The following is an 18943-nucleotide window of genomic DNA, read 5'->3' as shown; positions in this document are numbered from 1 at the left end:
GTCGAACGCAGATTCACTGAGCGCAGGGCAAGCTAGCGAGACAGAAGTTAAGCTCTCCTTGCAACATGGGAAATTGAACCTCCCCCACCCTCATTCAGATCTGGCGATTGGAACTATTTTGGTTTTCATGTGACGTATGACCCTGAAGGTAAGCGCGTCATGGACAAAAGTAAAACAGTATGTCGGATGTGCCACGCAATGCTCAATTACATTGGTGGGAACTAGTGCATTAGCACGGTTAGCTTGTTATGGTGTTGGCCGTCCAGCCCCATGCACGGGGCGATCCGCGGTAGCTCGTTAACGGAGATTTGCCGTGTTGTGGCGTTGACATCATTTCAACAAGATTAACACTGACAGCACTAGTGGGAACACAACGAATATGACTGCACATTTACGCTGACATCATCCTAGTGCAAAGACAAGTGGAATCAGACAAAAACAACAAGCACGCATGCTACAAACTTTACCCGAGTCATTTAGACAGCCGTTAGCACATGATTCTCCTTATGGGGACCTGATATATTTAATATGCTGCTGAGAATATAGCCCAGAAGAAGCGTATAGTATAGCTTTTATTTTGGAAAGAGCCATTTCTCTGTAATAAACTCTCTTTTCCAAAGATGAGTGATTTCTCAATTAGATAGATTTGTTTTTTAAATTATTTTGTTGTTTCAGCAACATTAAATTTAAAAACTGTACTTTTGAGTTAAAATATATATTTATAATTTTAATAAATGACAAATTAAAAAAGCATGAACATTTTTTTGTATCGAAAAAATATCAAACCGTGTCACCAAAGTATCGAACCGAACCGTGAATATTGTGTATCGTTGCACCCCTAATATATATATTGTGAACAAAGATGGGACATTCTGTTGGCTTTTTGCATCAGTGACTTTGCTTTTCTCCAACCAAACAAAATTGGTCAGTGGTCATATGCAAAACTTTCTGCATTTTTTTTATGCGCATAAATTAAGGTGATTTGTATACACATAGGTAAATAAAGCTCAAGGCTTAGTGTGTATGGGAAATGTTTCTCTATAATTTCTCCAAAGGGTTTATGGGTAGCAGGAAACTTAGAATTCTTGCTTCCTTATTGTTGTTTTGTTTTACTCGGGTTTCTGCTGGGTCAATTTAATGTTGCACTAAATTATTGTCGCACAAACACCTGCTATAATGCTAATTGGCACAATACAGACAGACTCCAGGGAATTAATTTTCTTCAAAGCTATATTAACAAGAGATTATCCAGTCATAGTTGACCACTTTTACATACAATGATAAAGGCTCTACCCTTCTGTAATCTGCAATTGGCAGACTAATACCTGACGGACACTTTCCTCCTTAAATCTACTTTACTTTTTTTTTCAGTTGCCTTTTTTCTGTGTGAAAATGTACTCTCAAACGGTTTGGGGGTCACTGTAGGTCTGCCAAACCACAGGGTTTGCTCTACACTTGGGGAACCCTGGCATCAGTACTCAGAAAAAACACATTTAACTGTGGAATTAATTGAAATAAATATGTGTGCTTGTGTTGTATACTTTTAAACGGAGACTGTCTGCTTTCTATTGCTGACATCCTTTTGTTCATGTTGTTTGTGTGATTTACAGGAATCCATCCTGTTTGACCACCTGATTGCCTGCCTGATAGGGTAAATTGGCTGCCATGATGCTTGGGCTACAGGGAAATGCTGCCAAAGTGTATCGCTGTGTGGCTTGTTCAGCCACCTTTACTGGATTGGCCTCATTGCTAGTACATCAGGCAACCCATGCCAGCCCACCCTCCAAGGTCACCTCCCCTCCTCCAACCCAGCCTAACATCAGCCCACATGAAACGCCGTTTGCAAGTACAGACTCATCCATCGAGCACCTAAGCTCGCCAACACTCTTGCCTGACAGCCCTACACCTTCTTTCTTTATTTGTGATTGTGGAGAGGAATTTCAGGACTTTGGTCTTATGCTGGAGCACAAACGTTCACATATATCTCAAATACAGCTGCTGCAGCCCCTGGATAGTAACATTGTTCTCCCCAGTGCAACAGATTGCAATAAGGATTTTCCAACCCAGCATGTATCATTCACTCCTGTAACCCAGTCCAGTTTGGCCCTTGCTTGTCCCTCTACCTCCAAGTCCCCAGCTGTTGAATTACCTACTTTAACAGCCCAAAAAGCAGATGTAAGCCTGGAGGACAATATTGCCATAGTAACCGATCCTCAAGGCCAGTGTGCTCCCCCTGAAAATGATAGTGAGGAGCAACTTCAGAACATGCCATCCACTGCCGAGCAAATAACAGAGACTGTAGAGGAAACTAATTTCGAGGAGAACACAAATGCTGTCCGCAGCTGTGAAAAAGGAGAGAATTTGCCCACAAATAACATCCTTATGAAGCTGCTCGCATCAGCATACATGAAACACTTACCCCTTCCTCAGAGTCAGGATCAGAACGAAAACACAGTTATCCCCAAGCAGGAAGCTGTACCCATGGATATAACACCAGGATCAAAAACAGAAGCGGCGCCAATCAATGATCTGTCTATTGCACAGTTGAGGCGACTCCTCGCAAAACCCGATATAAAGACAAAGGCTCCATCCATTAGCAGAATTCTTGAGTCCAGTAAGAAGAGGGTTGTCTCTCTGACTAAGACTTTATCTCCTGTTGTAGTTCTCGAGACTCGTCAAAAGCTCATGGATCCTGTTGGTAGCGGAACATATGGGAAATACCAGTGTGGCCGCTGTCGTAGGGTTTTTCAGAACCTGGACAGATTGACAGAGCATCATTTTTTACACAAAAAAGAGAGGATTAAGTGTTGTCGTCGATGCAAACAGCTGATCATTGGGAGACTGCCTTTGCCTGACAATCATGTGTGCCCTCAGTTCGGAAACAGGGCTCTACCGCCATCAAGCGCTTTAAAATCCAAGTTTCCATTTGCACAGAAAATAGTGCCGTTCCACAGTCTCAACAATGCGAAAAAGGTTTTCTTCTGTCCAATGTGCAAGCACAGCTATGCACGGAGGTGGAACCTCAAAACACACAAGTGCCAAGGTCCAAGGTCAGTCCTCTCTCAGCAGATCAATCCCTCAATACAGAAGATGCTAGCACTGCAGTCCACTAAAAGCATTGCCAGTGATGGTGTGGATGAAGTCAGTGCTGCATCCCAGAATTCCAAGAGCATTGGCGTGGGCACGGAAGTTACTGGCCGTATCAAGGTAGAGGTGACCTCTCCAAATGCAGAGCAGTCTGCAGTTTCACAATTGGCCTGGGCTCGCCCAGCACAGAACTTCTCCCCATTCTCCCTGAAATCTCCAGTGATGGAGCAGCACAAGGATAATTCTGTGTGTAGCATTTCACTCCAGCAAGGAGAAGAAAATAACTGGGATGCAGAAGCAGCCAATAGTGACGGTAGTAACGAAGGGCAGTGGACGATGCCTTTGGATGATGAAACGCAGGTGTTCAGTTCTGCAGAGAAGGGTGTTGATGATGAAGCGAAGAACTCCTTTTCAGTCGAACATGGTCTGCGCTATTTCGTCCGGGATGGAGTGAAACGATACCCGTGCAACAGATGTCAAAAAACCTACAGCCGTGCTTCAACTTTGAGGCGCCACCTGCGACTCTGTGGTTTCAGGCCACGTGGGTTTGGAGCTATAGCACAGGGTGGTAGTCAGGGTTTGGTTACACTGAATGCCAATAATATCAAACCAATGTTTTCCTGTTTTGTCTGTGGGAAAACCTTCAACCGCAAAGATAACATGATGGTTCATAGAAAAAGATGTCAGTTTCAACGAACCATGGCAGATGTGGAAAGAGGGACTGTGCAGACAAGCTTGCCAGGCAATGGATCAGCAGAGCCAGCAAGTCAAACCCAGGAGGATGATGGAGGAAACTGGGGCATCATGTCACTGCCGTCTGTACTTCCAAGGAGGGTGACGTGTGAGTGTGGGGTCGGATTTACGTCTCCGAGACTTCTCTTGGAGCATTTGCAGAAGCATGCTCAAGAATCGTACACTTGTCCAACTTGTGGAGAAACAGTCAATTCCTGGGCAGACTATGAAGTTCATTTGCAGATCCACATGCATCCTCATCACCAGTTACTGAAGGGACTACAGCCACAGCGATCACAACCACTGTTGATTCGATTTCAGCAGCAGCAACCTCCACCGCCGCAGCAGCAGCAGCAACAACAACAGCAACAGCAGCAGCAGGTTCAGTCAGTGCACCCTCCTCCACAGAAGCAATCACACCCAGAGCCACTACCAAATCCACCAAAGAAGCAGGGGAGGATTGTGTGCACACGATGCGGGAATACTTTTGCAACTCGCTGTTCCCTCCGAAGGCACATATCATGGAATCGATGCAAAGGTGCACGGGTTACAAATCAGTTTGCAAGCCCACCCAAAAGTGTGCACTGTTCCCACTGCAACGCTGACTTTCCAAACACCATCAGTCTGATTTTTCACCAGAGGAGCGGTGCCTGCAAGCCTGCCATCAAGCCTGTCCGCTGTCCTGTTTGCCTCCGCTGGTTTGGTACAGTGGAGAGTTTGCAGAAACACCTGCTGACTCACAAACAGTCTGAATCGTACCGATGCGACGTCTGCCAGGGTACGTACCCAAACCTGAAATCACTCAAAAACCACCGCAGGAGGATTCATCGCATCATGGCTGGGGACATAAATCCAAAACCACAAGAACAGCTTACATCTTAACAACATTTTTTAAAATTGTGTCTGTCTTGAGAGTGTTGGATTAAGAAATGAGCTCTTTTTTTTTTATACTGTGTTCTTTTTGCTTTTTTGTTTTTAAACTTTACAGGATGTTGTACAGCTACATAAGGTGTTTTTTTTAAAGTGCGATAGTAGCTTAACCCTCTTTAAAAATGTTTAAAAAACAAAACAGACATACTACACATTTTAGTTTTACTAAGTTGATCCTTATTTTCCCTGTGCTCAGTAGCCTGTAAATGATTGAATATTTTATTAACCAAACTTTTATCATCGGGTTGGTGCTGTAGCTTGTTGTTGTTCTTGGTGTTAATAAAGATACCAGTATGTGAAACAGAAAAGTTGTGAACTCTCTCAATGGACATGTTAAGTATATTGACCAAACCTTATCAAGTAAAGGGTGCTTACTTCATGTCGTCACAGTTTGATATTTTATGCCACCTCCATCATCCTATGTGGTCTTTTGGAGTATTGTATTGATATTTCTGTAACTTAAGGTTTTCATGAATGTGATGTACCAAGATCATTAGATTGCTGCTTCATACTTAAATTGTAGGTACCCAATAGAAAGAAAACATATCTGAGATTTGCATATTTATGAGAGAATACCAATTTCCCTCCCATTTTTTTTATTTCCTTAATCTTTGTGGTCAGTTATAGCTCACTTTGCATATTACATAAGTACTAAGTGGCTTACTTACCAGGCATTACAGCTTTTCTAAAAAAACAATGGAGGAGCTCAATCCAGCCACAATTACCTGGACTCAAGGCTGCTGTCTGAACAGGCCATGTTAAAGTGTTTGTGGTATAATGGTAATCAGAATAAATCAACATGGTTGACAAATGAAAAGTACATGATGTGGATGTGTAGTAAAGTTAAAATGCTGTGATCTACACTTGAGAGCACAGTGCTCAAAAGCTGTACAAACGGGATTTCAAGCAGTTTATTTAATCCCTACTTGAGGAGATTTTAACTTTATCAAATGACCCTCATTAGCAGAATTAGAAGTGCTTAATATCTGTGTCCAAGGCAACATTCTAGAGCAAGTGGCACTGAGTCTGCTGCCATTTCCAAGGTCTGGATTGAACATTGTAAGTCAGTGTTTTTCTTTACAGCGTGAAATCTACAATTCACTGACATAAACTGCAGCAAATGCAAAAGTAGATTAGTAACAATCAGTATAGGTATTAGTTTAAGTAAAACTCACAGGCTGTGCCTGCTGTTGGAAGGTTTAATAGCATTCGTGTTAACTTGTTTGTGTAAGACTCACTTAGGCTGGATTAAACTGGATTAAATGTACAGGTCTCACTGAGCTAGTGACATGGATAAAGGTCTAACCGCACACTCACCAGACACTATTAGGTACTTTTGGTGAAGCCATTTTTGCTTTCAGAAATGCTTTATTTCTTTGTCTCAGAGTCAACAAGGTGCAGGAAACATTCCTCAGAGATTTTGGTCCACGTTGGCATGATAGCATCATAGTTGCTGGAGCAACTGTGTGATGCAGCTTTGAGCTGCACATCCATCATGTGAATCTCCTTTTCTCCCACATCCCAAAGGTGCAGTGAACTCACTGCCATGTTCAAGAAACCAGTTTCAGATCATTTAAACTTTGTGATGTGTTATTCTGCAAGAAGCAGACATCAGAATATGGGTACACTGTGGTCACACAGGGTTGGACATGGTCAGCAACAACAGGTAGGCTTTGGTGTTTAAATGGTGTTCACTTGATACTAGTAGGTCCTAAGTATACCAGTAAATTATTTTTTACACCATTATAGCAGTATTGGGGTTTTTAAGGAGAAGGAAATATTAGCAATATTATGAAAGAATGGAAAAGATACTGAAACTTTTTACTTATATAACTTTTTACTTATATAAATAAAACCTAATAAAGAAATAATTATTTTGAAACCATATGAATAACAACTATCAAACCCTACAGTGAGTCAACAAATCCAATATATATATTCAATAAATACATAGAAATAAACAAAGTATGATAGATTAGTAGTTTTCAGCATGATTCAAATTATGGACAAAGCCTACAAGAGATAATTACCACTTAATATCCAGAAGCTGTTTCGTATTGGTAGATTTGGCAAGTTTTTCACAGGCACATCCCACGTGCTCAGCTCTACTGCTAAATCACCAAATATGGCACCATTTAAGAAGAAATTAATAGGCTTCCCAGACAAAATTATTCAGTACTGTGATAACTGTTTACTGCGAAGATGCTTTAGATTTAAAGAGTTCATCTGTAGTTGTAAATTTGACATCAGTGATCTATTATTTCTTTGTTTTTCTTCTTTTTGTCTTGATTAAAAGGTGAGGTGAGTTGTAGTTGAATTGATTTTCTTGAGGTGTTTTAGCATCAGCCTACACCCTTTCGGTTTGTTCTGTAAATTGAATAAAGATAGAGTATCTAAAACTTTATTGCTGGTTTTGTTTGTTTGTTTTGTTTTGTTATGTTTTGGGGGATTTTCTGATTTTCCTGATTTTTATTGTTATACTCGGTGAATGCGTTAAGATTCCCAGTTGGTGGCGCTAGTGCAACATAACAGCGTGTGATGTTTAAGAGAAGAAGATGAGGATTTCTCTTCTTTTTTCCCCTTCTTCCCTCTTGTTTGTTCGGTGTGGTTACAGGCTAACTGCTACCTATTTGTGCTACACTTGCCGGCGACTCAGCCCATTTGTTAATGTCTCGCAAAACGACACCAGACAAACAGTTTGCAGCTTTTCCAAGGTAGTGCCTTACTATTGGGATGGCAGCGGTTTCGTTTTCATGTTGGAATGAGCTAATGATGTTATATGTGATGTAGCAGAGGCTAACGCTAGCCTGCTAGGCATGTAGCAAAGGAAGCGCGCGTTAGTTAAAAAAAAAAAAAAGCCGTTATTAATTTTACAGCGTTGCTAGCTAAGGTGCTTTACCCTCCAGATTTCTCAAGTGTACAGTGCATTTTTATGAATAATTCACCGCCTAATAATTTGGTTTTCCTTTCACAGTTGTAGTGATTTGCTAGTAATTGTGCAGAAGTTTGGACTTTCCTTTATAGGCGAACAGCAAATGCATTTTAAACATGTAAAAAGAAGGTAAAGGTGATGTTCCGTACACTGCTTGTGATTCATATTTATTCTCAAACCTGCTTCTTCTACCAGGACCAGCGTGCTCCCCGTTAGCAGTGAACACACTAATGCTCAGTGTGAGGATGGAGACAGGAAGGCAAAGCACCCTGGATTACAACTTGGTCACAGACCTGATGAATGGAGGGCAGTTTTGCTTCAGCTGTGAGCAGATATTTGCAAACAGGAAATGCCTGGAGGAGCATATGTGTTCATCCGCGAGTTTCATCTGCTCCTGCGGGACCGAGTTTACTGAGTACAAGCATATGCAGGAGCACAGCACTATGCACGAGCCCGGGCACCAAGTGCTTGATCACAAAACCATACGGAACCGCAGGATAGAGAAGCGCATAGAGGAGGAGGAGAAACTTAAAAGGATACAGAAGGGTGAGGTAATCTGGAATACGCCTAAAATGACCAATGCTTGGACAAAGGCCAGTGCACCCCCAGTTTCTTTGCCAGTGACTCCTGTGCTGCAGGTACCCAGTGCGTCGGTGTGTGTGCCGCAGCTTTGCGTGCAGCCTGCAAAAATTTCACAAGTGCCTGAGTTGTACCCATCAATGTCACAAGCATCTTTGCTCCCAAACCCCGCATCCTCAACAACAGACATGCAGAATATTTTCGCAGATGTTGGCGCACCGACAGTGGATGTCTGGACGCTTTATCAGCCAGTTGTGTTGCTTCCAACAGTGCGCAAGTTTAACAAGCAAAAGCCATACTCTTGTGGTAAGTGTGGGCAGTGTTTTTTCTCAAAGACCTTACTCATCTCCCACCACAACTTTCATGTTCCTGACAAAATTTCGGGCTGCATAGGATGTGGGCTGCTGCTCTCCAACAAAAAGATTGTGCCTCGCTACCATGTATGTAACTCATCAAACAACGGATCCAAATTCAGGCTAGTCACAGCAAAGCCACTTGGTTTCAAGACTATGAACGTGACAAGTGGGGCAAAGACTCTGAGCGCCCTGGGTCTTCCGACTACTTCCTCTCTGCAGGTGACAAATCAGAATATTGGTGAACTGCCCCCTACCTCCATCTTGAAAATTAAGAGTGTCCCTTTCATTACCAAACAGGGGGTACGTGTCACTCCATTATTGCAGTTTAAGAATGCATCCAACATCGGTGTGTCCTTTCCATCAAAGCCTCAGACTCAAAATCCTAGTTTGCAGTTAAAGATGCCCACAAACTCTGCAGGGGTGTCTTCTGCATCAGGTGGCTTCTCATGCCGAGTCTGTCATATTTCTTTTGAATCTGCTCAACTCCTTCAGAGGCACAAGTGTGTCAAAGCACGGGAGTTTATGGCCCAACACGTGCGAGGTGGCATGCAGCAGTTCAAAAAGATGATGCCAGTGGCAAGCCAAGTTCCTGCTCAGGTAAATGGCAAAAGGAAATGCATTATACCATCTTCTGGTAATGTGAAGAAGAGCCAAATCCTGACTGTAAACTTGGAAAAAGGGCCTGTCAACGGGAACACGGGAGTAGATAGCGATGATGACTGTTACATCGTTGAAGGCGGACCAGACAAACCTGCTGAGATGATTTACCAAGTAATGTCATCTGTACCAATCAAGACTTGACAAAACTAGTGAGGCACATCCAGTCTGCATGTCATGTAAAATATGGACCAAGCGCATAGAGATGGCGACATCCTGGTTGAAAGGAATCTGCTCAGTTCACTGCACAGGAGCATGATGCTTCCTGGTTTGCTCAAGACTGTTTTAAGATATAGAGAGTAGTGATAATAAAAATCCATCTTTAATTCACCTCGATTTCTTTTGTTAATGCATTTCGAATTTATAAAAGTATGAAGGTGGTACCTCTGTGGTGGTTGCAGAAGATGAAAAAAAAATGTACGTATGTGGGGGTTGAATCATGTTTGGTGCCCTAACCGGCACTATTATAGTTTTTGCTCTGTTTTTATGTTTTTAGTATGATCAGAATGTGTTGTGAAGCTGTGGGGATTGGCCAAAATGCCCAGTGTGTTCATACCAGCTTTGTAGAGACTTTTAAGAATACAATATATAATGTATTAAAGTATATTTTCAAACTCAGTGTTTTGTGTTCACGACACTTTATAGTATTACGTCACAACAATGTGATTGGTCACTTGCAATGTTGAACCTGGAACAACATTTATTATGATGATGTGGAAACGACACGAGGATATCAGATCCTGCATATTTTAATACTGCATTGTAAAGCGCTGGTAATCTTTCACAAAGTACATCAAATACATACAAACGTGAAAAATAATTCATTATAGATATTTTAAAGATACTGTCTGAAAATGAGGTATATTAATAGTGTATTAGGGTTTGTTTGTTTTTTCTTAATTTTTATCAAGTTTTGTGCCTCCACTCTTAAAATTGCCTGTTTTTTGTATCCACCAAACTAATGGTGACAGTTTCATTGTCATTAGTGGTTCTCCAGCAGAGGGAGCTGTTTCAAAGCACAAACAAAGCGACGTAGTGCGTCCATTCATTATGAGGTAACATCCATACCTTAAAATCAAAGATGCTGCAGAAGCGCTCATGCGGAGTTCACTTGTTGTCTGTGTGTAATAGAAGCGTCAATTTAAATCCTATGTGTTAAGATAACATATGCCAAACTGGATATATATTGGGTGTACATTGAGATACTTGATGCTTGCACATCTGACACGGACTCCCTGCGAAAACTTAAAACTGCAGAACGAGTAGGAGTTGGGCATACTCACGTTATTGTTAATTGCTAAATGAATGTATGTCTTTTTGCCTTCCACGCTTCTTGTTTATAACATTTCTAATTGTCTCAGCAACACACACATATTGACAAACAGAACAAATCTGCTGTTTTTGTGTGCGCGTGTTCTGATTACAATTTTTAAAGTTTTCCCCATGAGGAGTTCCGAAATTTCCCACAGCACTCTAACTACGCGCTCTGTGCGCTCGGCTTAATTAACAGTTTTTTCAGATTGCTTTGTGTGTGGATACCGACTGATTCACTTCTGCAAACTGTTCAGAAAAGAAGAAAAAGCGAGGCCCACATTAACAGCTCAGCTCTTAGATCAGTGCATCCCTGTAAGAAAAGGGCGTCCAAAATGCCTCGTAGCCACAGCTTGAGTTAGCCAGTGCTAGCTAGTTCTAGTTTGAGCGGCGGTCAGCGCATGGCTACGCAGAAACCAGTTCTGACTCTCTCCCACGCAGGCAAGCACTTTGTGTTTACTATCACCCATCACAGATGAACTACACATGCGTTACTTGCTGTAAAGAAAGTTGTGTGAGCAGGCGTAGAGATTAATGCTTAAGGTTCGTGTGGCCTGTGATGTCAAATTATCGGAGCTAGCGATGTGGCCTAGCACACGATAACGCCTAACTCGCATTGTTAGTCACGGCTTTGGTAGCTTTGAATGATAACTGGTAGCCGGGTTTCTTTTTAAATCTGTAAATGCTGTAAAACATTATAGAAGTGAGCCAGTGGGGCACGGCTGTGTCTGAGAGGGGGTTTAAATGTGAGTCAGCAGCTCGTGAGCATCACAAAGTCTCCATCAGATGAAGTGTTCCTGCAGTGGAGATGAAAGGCAGGATAACAATAGCAACCATGCACATCTTGTCAAGCTAGGCTGGATTTCTTCTGTTACATCTAATGCATATGCCCTGTGCTTTTGCAAACTGCAGTGAATCTACTTTGAGCCTGGATAGTGTGCATGTTTCTGCGGGTCCGGTCGCTTTAAACTGTTGGTGATAGATGATGAGCTTTAAATATTGTCATACAGAGTATTGTTATTGATGCTAAAGATACCTATTGATACCTAAAGATACCTAAAGATAAATAGCTTGTAAGCAGTTGTGTAATGATACATCATTATTTATAAGATGCTGTATGGTTTTTATTTTTTTTAATTGGCAAAGTCCATCTGCTTCTGACTAACTTTTATATAACTGTTGTAGAAGAAATTCTAGATTTACCTCTGGAAATGTAATGGGAAAAGGGTGTCAGTCCCCTTAGAGGTGTATTTTCAAGTCTTGAGGTTAAGAAACTCAGCAGTTCTCTGTAAAACCAGTTGCAAACTCTGCTTCTTTCCCAGCGGATTTAGATTTTAAAAGGTTGCTCATCTTTTTTGGGGAAAACTTGAAGTTTTGCAAAGCAGCATATGCTTATTGAGCTTGAATCTGACTGTGTGTGATCCAGTTATGGCCTTTACTATACTTCTCCAGCATAAATTTGCAGTTTGGTACCCCTATCTGTAAAAAATAGTCAGTGGGTGCATGAGATGATCCCAGTTCAACCATCCACTTTAAACTTATCACGACAAATGGGCATGGCATGCAGTTTATTAGTAATTTTCTATTTTTCATCCTGGGAATAATTACTCCCCAGCCCGAAGCGTTTTTGCTTTTACGCGTCGCTGCTCGTTTTACAACCTCCTTGTCGCTGTTTAATCCACAGACTCTTGACATGGGGAGTAAAATGTCCTTCAGCAGAGGAAGCAGTGACCAAAATACACTCTCTGAGTTAACTTCTGTGGCACCTCAACCTCGCAGTTCCAATCATGCCTCTTCGGACTGCAAGCAGGTAGCCAGTAAGAAAGACAAGTGGATGAGCTTGTGCTGTTTATTACAGTATACAGCGTCATTTAAATCTGCACTAATGAAGACCGCAGTCTGATGTGATGTGTTATGAAGTCATGCATCTGTGCATATGTGAATATGCACGCTTAGTTTTCAAGTTTGAACCAATTTTGGTAGATATATTTGTGCAAATATCGCTTTATAGTTTTTGAAATGTGCAAAAGATTCATGTTCATGTGTTTATTCTTTCCACCTTTAATAAACATGCTTTTCCAAATGATTTGTGCAACAAAAAATAAAATCATTAATTCATTCATGTTCACTCTTCTTTTTACTTCCACAGATACCCGAAGGTAAGACATGCAGTGAGGGAGACGTGGACTCCAGGCGGGGAGATAAAATGAAAGGGACGCCGTTGAAACAGCCTGGGAGCCGGGAGTCTGATGTTCATGTCAGCTCTGAAAGCGCTGGTGAGAGAAACTGTCAGCGCAGTGAGGCAGTGCCCTCGCAGGCAGAGGTGGAAGCAAAATCTCTGACTCCTGCTAGCGTGTGCAGCTCTGCAACAGACAGCCAAGGGAAGCCCGTGATCATCCACAAGAAACGTGGGAGACCCCGTAAAATCAAACCAGCCCCGACTGAAGACAAAAGAGGTCCAGATGCTGCAGATGCTGTTCAGCATAAGGAAGTTAGCACCACCATACCTTTGCCAGCAAGTGTGGAAAACCACAACAGTGACGATTTGCCTTACGCTGTGGATAGTAAGTTAATAAATAGTGCGACTCATAATGAGATGCCCGCTCCTCAGCCTGTCCTGGATAACAACGTACAAGTCGCTGCTCCTTTGCTGCCAAAAAGAAGACCAGGAAGGCCAAGAAAATCAGAAATGGCAGCTTTTCAAAACCAGGTTTCTATGGCTGCTCCTGGTTCTCATGCTAATAAGTTTAGCAGTCCTGCACGAACACTGAGGAGTAGGGTGGAGCAACCTACTTTGATGCAGGATGATAAGTTAGAATCTCATAGCAAGAAGGACAAGGAGGATCTAAAACAAACTGAAGCGGGGACTACAGAAAGTACTCGTACATCCAACTCTAAAGGTGTGAAGAGACGAAGGACTAAGTTGCAAATTGATCAGCAACTTCCAGCAAAAGTGTCCAAGCTGGATGAATCCCAGGAGGCCTTGCTGACTTTGAGCACTGATATAGACTGCGGAAAAAGCACAGAGACAGAAAAACAGGTGGACACTGACAAACATGAGACTGATTCAGATGTGAGGGATGCTCAGCTCCCACTGCATTCTGGGGAAGGACTAGAGCAGGAGAAGCAACAAGACAAAACTGCATTACCAAAAGCAGAGGTGAATTCCCAGCCTGAGCCTGAAGCTATTCCTTCAGACAGCTTGAAAGAATCTGATTTGCCAAACCCAACTCAGACTGATAACCTTAAAGTAAATCAGTCATTGGACATAAATGGCAGCGAGGAGTCACCATCAGAAACACCAGACTTCTCAGAGTCTCCAGCAGATGCAGAGCTGCCAAAGCCCTCTAGCACAGATACCCTGACTCCCCCTGAGCAAACGCGGACATCTATTGGGGCACCGTTTGCTGTCAAAGCTGAGAATTTAGAGCTGGAGCATTTAAAACCTGCGCCCAGGTCAAATAGCCCCAATTCTTCCCAGCACAGCACCACTCCCTTAGTTAAATCTGAGGTTCCAAATGTTGTTTTTCGACGCAAGAGAGGTGGTAAGAGGAGGAGGATGGTAAACAAGGTTTTATTACCAAGAGAGCGTCTTGTAGAGAACCACGAAGCGGGTAGTGACACCCAACCAAAAACAAACTGCAGTGATGAGGAAAAGGAAGCTAACGCCAGTGTTGGCGAAAATGTCATCTATACTAAAAAGGGGGGTAAAACCCTGTTGAAATGTGGTTACTGTGGTCGTAGTTTTAAGTTTCTGTCTCAGTTCGTCATCCATCAACGCATTCATACAGGAGAGAGGCCGTTCAAGTGTTCAGAGTGTGGCAAGGGTTTTAGCAAAAACTCTAACTTAAATCTTCATCTCAAGACCCACAGAAAGAGCAACATATATCAGAAGTGCCCATATTGCAAGATTAAATTCTCTTGCTCTGAGTACGCTGCACATATGGAAATGCACGCACACGAGCTGAACGAGGAGTGTAAGAACAGCAAGGCTGAGGAACAGAGCAGAGAACCAGCAGAGGAAAGCAGCAGGGAGCTGCAACGAGCAGTGGAAAAAAGAGAGAAAAAAGTCTGCCAGTACTGTGGCAAATCATTCCCATTTCAGTCGGCGCTCATAAGACACGTCCGAGTCCACACAGGAGAGAAGCCTTATAAGTGCGACATCTGTGGCAAAGCTTTCGGGCAGGCCTATTTCCTCCGTGTTCACGAGCTCACGCATTGGTCTGTGAAGCGTTACAACTGCACCCATTGTGAAAAATCATTTACTCACTACAGCAATGCAAAAAATCACTCATGTAGACCTTTGGGAAGCGATGACAACGCGCAAGAACACAGACGCCCAAAGCCTTCGCTAACGTACACATGCCACATCTGCAAGAATGTTTTTGACCATTTGCAGGAGTTCAACACCCACATGCGAGAGCACACCGGCGCAAAGCTTTATCGCTGCTTGTACTGCGACAAGCTGTTCGGTGTGCTGTCTGAATTCAACGCCCATCGCAGTCAGTGCAGCGTGGAAAAAAATGCCTCCAGCTCTGCGATTAAGGAGGAGGAGACTGTGTCGTTAATTCAGTACACAGTGCCTGCACTCAGGTGCTCATCGGCGCACAATTCAGCTCTGGTGGCAGCTGCCAGCTGTGAAACACTGAAGAAACAGCCACAGATCATCCGCAAGAAACGCTCCAACAACTTGAAAAAACCGTTCCAGTCCACGGTCATACCAGCTCACAGTCTCTCACACCTAGTGTCAAAGTTAAACAAAGTAGACAACAGATCAGATCCCAGGAGATATCTGTGCCCAAACTGTGGGCGACTCTTCAGACACATGGGCAGGCTCAGAGCCCACATGCTCACACACGCCCCAGGTCAAAGCTACACCTGTGCCTGCTGTGGTAAAACACTAGGAAGCTGGAAAAAGTTGTGGCACCATCAGAGAATTCATCGTCACAGGGATGGCCGCTTCACGTGTCCTCAGTGCGGGCAAGGTTTTCGGTTTGTAGAGCCTTACAAAAAGCACATGAGTAAGCACCCAGAGTTCCAGTGGGTTCAAGTCAGGCCCAAGAAAGTGTTTCTGCCTTATCAATGCGAGCGCTGCAGGTGCAGCTTTAAAACTCTAGACATGCTGTTTAGTCACCAGCTCTGCCATTCCTCAACGCAAGACATACGCAAAGACTCTGATTTTGATTTATCAGTAGATGATCGCAATGCACCGTCAAACACGAAAACGCTAAACCCTCCCACCAATAATGGCATAGAAACATTACGCCAGGCTTCTGAGGAAATTAAATCTCTCTCAGATCCCTTATCTAAATATCCAGACCCGGTTTTTCAAGAATCAATTGTGACTTCCTGTGTTCAAAGCCGGGATCCTGATTTGGGTAATTCTTCTGAGCATCCCAGCAGGGCAAACGTAGTGCAAGATAAAGAGGCCAGTTGTGACAGTGTAGGTAAAAATGGACTTGGAAAACCCATTACCCCTTTAAGAACTGTGAAGAAACACGTGACTCAGAATGCCAGCATGTCAAATGAAAAGCCTTCAGATGGTGTGAGCTGTGCTGTGTGTGGAAGTTCCTACGCAGCCATTTCAGACCTTTATCAGCATTATTTGCAGCATGCTAGAGGCCAGGTGTAATGATTTTAAATCAAAATACATTTCAGTGGCCATCGACGTTCTGTGCCCATCACGTTTTTCCACTCTGGGGTCCTTGTAATCCTGTATTAAGCTACATTTCCACACAAATGTCCCAGGAAATTTCAAGGCACAAAAAGCTTTCTTCAGACTGTTGGTCGTCTGCATTTCCACCATGATTTAAAGAGCTGTGAAGATTAGGCAAATTAGACATGCCACTATATTGCAGATCACTACTTCAGCGTAGAGCACACTAAAATGTTGATGTTGTAATGTGAAATGAGGGAGGTGAGCGCGCAATTCTTTGTCACTAAATAGACATGCAGTCATCACAAAGTGGATCCAAAAGGTTAGATTGAACATATTTTGTGAGGTATTGCAGCATATTGTGATGTGAGTGAGAAGTGCAGTAGTTGCAGACGTGAACCGAAGCCCCATTCACAGTAATACCGCTTAGAAAGGATGTTTTGTTAGGGTAAATGGTAAATGGCCTGCATTTGTATAGCGCTTTTCTAGTCCTTAAGGACCCCAAAGCGCTTTACACTACATTTAGTCATCCACCCATTCACACACACATTTACACACTGGCGATAGCAAGCTACATTCTAGCCACAGCTGGCGCACTGACAGAGGCGAGGCTGCCGGACACTGGCGCCACCGGGCCCTCTGACCACCAGGCAAACATGGGGTTAGTATCTTGCCCAAGGATATTTGGCATGCAGCCAGGAGGCAGCCTGGGATCGAACCACCGACCTTCTGATTAGTGGCTGACCTGCTCTCGAACCACCGACCTTCTGATTAGTGGCTGACCTGCTCTGCCACCTGAGCTACAGCCACCCAAGATATTAAATATTTCCTCAAAACTCTAAAATATTGCCGGGTCCCTGGAAAACATCCTGATTTACTCCGCAGGTTCCTTATTCTTTGGGAAACCTGTGGTGGAAATGCAGCTTTAGATAAATCCCCAAAAGTAGATTATGTTTATCTGGACGTAGAGCTGTGGGAGAAATGTTTCATCACTAATCCAAGCGACTTCTTGGGTCTCAGCTCAATGCCGGTTTCGTTGGGTTCATTTTATGAGAGAAGACAAATATGCAAAGTACATTTTCTTAAGTTTATTAAGCAGTTAAAGGTTCAAGTTAAAAACAGCTGTGGAAATGCAAATGTACTGTTTAATATGTTGGGGAAACCTGCAGTCAGCTGAGACTGAAGAAGTCACTTGGATGTCACACTGAAAACATCACGTCCAGATGAACTGAATCAACTTTTTGGGATTTCCTTACCTGGATGATTCAGCATGCATCAAGACAGCTTTGAATAAAGGTAATGAAATGTTGTTGCACACCTGGGAAACTTAGACACTCAAGTGACTTGGAAGGTTATGCTCTAATCGTTTAGTCAGCCGTTTGTCAGGTTTAGACAACGCCTGCGGCTAAAAGCCACTAACCGTCCTTTTAGTATTCTGTAATTAAATTCGTATAAAATGAACAGAAGACATGTAGATAAAGAGAGACGTGCAAATTTGATACGAGTGCTCTGTGTCAAATTCAGTTTAACCAGAAGCCACCCTGGGATTATGCATTATGCCTATTTCGCAGCAGCCACAGCAGATAGTAGGGAGACACAGGTGTCACTAATCTAAACACATTATTAAAGCTTCCTGTCTGTTTAGCTGCTATTTTAAGTCAAATGGCTGCTGTGAAATAGGCCTGTTGGATACATGTTTATGATTTTAGAAATTTTACTTGATGTAAAAATTTCTAAAATCATAAAGAGAGTGCTCCTTGGATGGATTTTGTTTTGCTTTTGAGCACATTATTCACTATTCTTTTGAACCGTCACATTCTTGCCGCCTTACATCTTTCTCATTTTACAAATTGGAGAAAATACACTGTGCTCTGTGGGGGGGGGGGACACAGTACTGCTCCCACTAATGAGGCATGGATTGACTGACTAACAAGTAAATACAACATATTGGACATTGACACTGTGGGTTCAGTATTAAAATCTACTTCATGCAGATGTTTTCTTGGCTGTTACAGTGTACCAATTACAATTTTGTTTTGTTCCACAACAATAACGTGTTCTGGCATTTTGTATTTACATTTTAAGAGTGACTATCAGTTTTACTCGTGAATCATTTTGTGAGCCTGTGTGATAAACTGAATTATTGCAAAGTTTTTCAATAAATACTGACAAACACACGCTCCTCATTTGTTGAGCCAAGCTTGTTTTGTTGAACGACGATCACTGTTTACAGCTTTTGGAAAAGATGCTTTTTCATGCTTTGTGTTTATGTCACGCTTGAGTTCAGTGGAGTCCTTTAAACCAGTGGTCCCCAACCTTTTTTGCACCACGGACCGGTTTAATGTCAGACAATATTTTCACAGACCGGCCTTTAAGGCCGCGGATGAATACAACAAAATAAAATGATGCGACCAAAGCAAAAACTGCGGTATTTCGTAATTATAATAATAAACGCGGATTCACTGTGTAATTGTCTAACTTTATTAGCAGCTAACAATAAAAACCCTGAAAACCATAAATTTCACACCCGAGCCTCTCGCGGCCCAGTACTGGTCCGTGGCCCGGGGGTTGGGGAGCGCTGCTTTAAAGAATTATCAATTCAAAGCAGTTTCTGAATGGACACCTTGCAGTGTTGTAAATAATTTTCTTCTATAGTTTGTCTTAATTAAATAAACATCATTTTTGTAATCAAATCGTTATTCT

General features: G+C 42.6%; 3 protein-coding genes across 3 annotated transcripts in view; all 3 read left to right on the top strand.

Moving 5' to 3' along the window:
• Nucleotides 1-5057, top strand: part of LOC102199592 (zinc finger protein Xfin) — a 9758-nt gene extending 4701 nt beyond the window's left edge. Inside the window, exon 2 of the mRNA XM_013913666.1 lies at nucleotides 1611-5057. Coding sequence (XP_013769120.1) covers nucleotides 1666-4701 — 3036 coding nt within the window. The 5' untranslated portion in view covers nucleotides 1611-1665 and the 3' untranslated portion in view covers nucleotides 4702-5057. The remainder of the gene's footprint in view (nucleotides 1-1610) is intronic.
• Nucleotides 5058-7225: 2168 nt separating this feature from the next.
• On the top strand, nucleotides 7226-9887 carry LOC106456372 (uncharacterized). The gene is made up of 2 exons (XM_013913674.1): nucleotides 7226-7463; nucleotides 7877-9887. The coding sequence occupies exon 2, from the start codon at nucleotides 7912-7914 to the stop codon at nucleotides 9415-9417; it is 1506 nt and encodes a 501-aa protein (XP_013769128.1). The 5' UTR covers nucleotides 7226-7463; nucleotides 7877-7911; the 3' UTR covers nucleotides 9418-9887.
• Nucleotides 9888-12276: 2389 nt separating this feature from the next.
• LOC106455915 (zinc finger protein 62) lies at nucleotides 12277-16734 on the top strand. The gene is made up of 2 exons (XM_013913671.1): nucleotides 12277-12394; nucleotides 12734-16734. Exons 1-2 carry the CDS (start codon nucleotides 12278-12280, stop codon nucleotides 16214-16216), a joined length of 3600 nt encoding a protein of 1199 aa, XP_013769125.1. The 5' UTR covers nucleotide 12277; the 3' UTR covers nucleotides 16217-16734.
• The last annotated feature ends 2209 nt before the right edge of the window (nucleotides 16735-18943 follow it).

Source organism: Pundamilia nyererei, unplaced genomic scaffold (genome assembly GCF_000239375.1).
Source record: "Pundamilia nyererei isolate P.nyererei 1_Seehausen unplaced genomic scaffold, PunNye1.0 scaffold00144, whole genome shotgun sequence".
Classification (NCBI taxonomy): domain Eukaryota; kingdom Metazoa; phylum Chordata; class Actinopteri; order Cichliformes; family Cichlidae; genus Pundamilia; species Pundamilia nyererei.
This window is presented reverse-complemented; position numbering and strand designations above follow the sequence as displayed.

What these genes read in the sequence shown, in the direction of transcription:
- LOC106456372 (XM_013913674.1), top strand. Translation starts at nt 7,912, where the DNA reads ATGCTCAGTGTGAGGATGGAGACAGGAAGGCAAAGCACCCTGGATTAC.
- LOC106455915 (XM_013913671.1), top strand. Translation starts at nt 12,278, where the DNA reads ATGGGGAGTAAAATGTCCTTCAGCAGAGGAAGCAGTGACCAAAATACA. An exon ending in CCTCTTCGGACTGCAAGCAG is followed by an intron (nt 12,395 to 12,733) that starts GTAGCCAGTAAG and finishes TTACTTCCACAG; the next exon opens with ATACCCGAAGGTAAGACATG.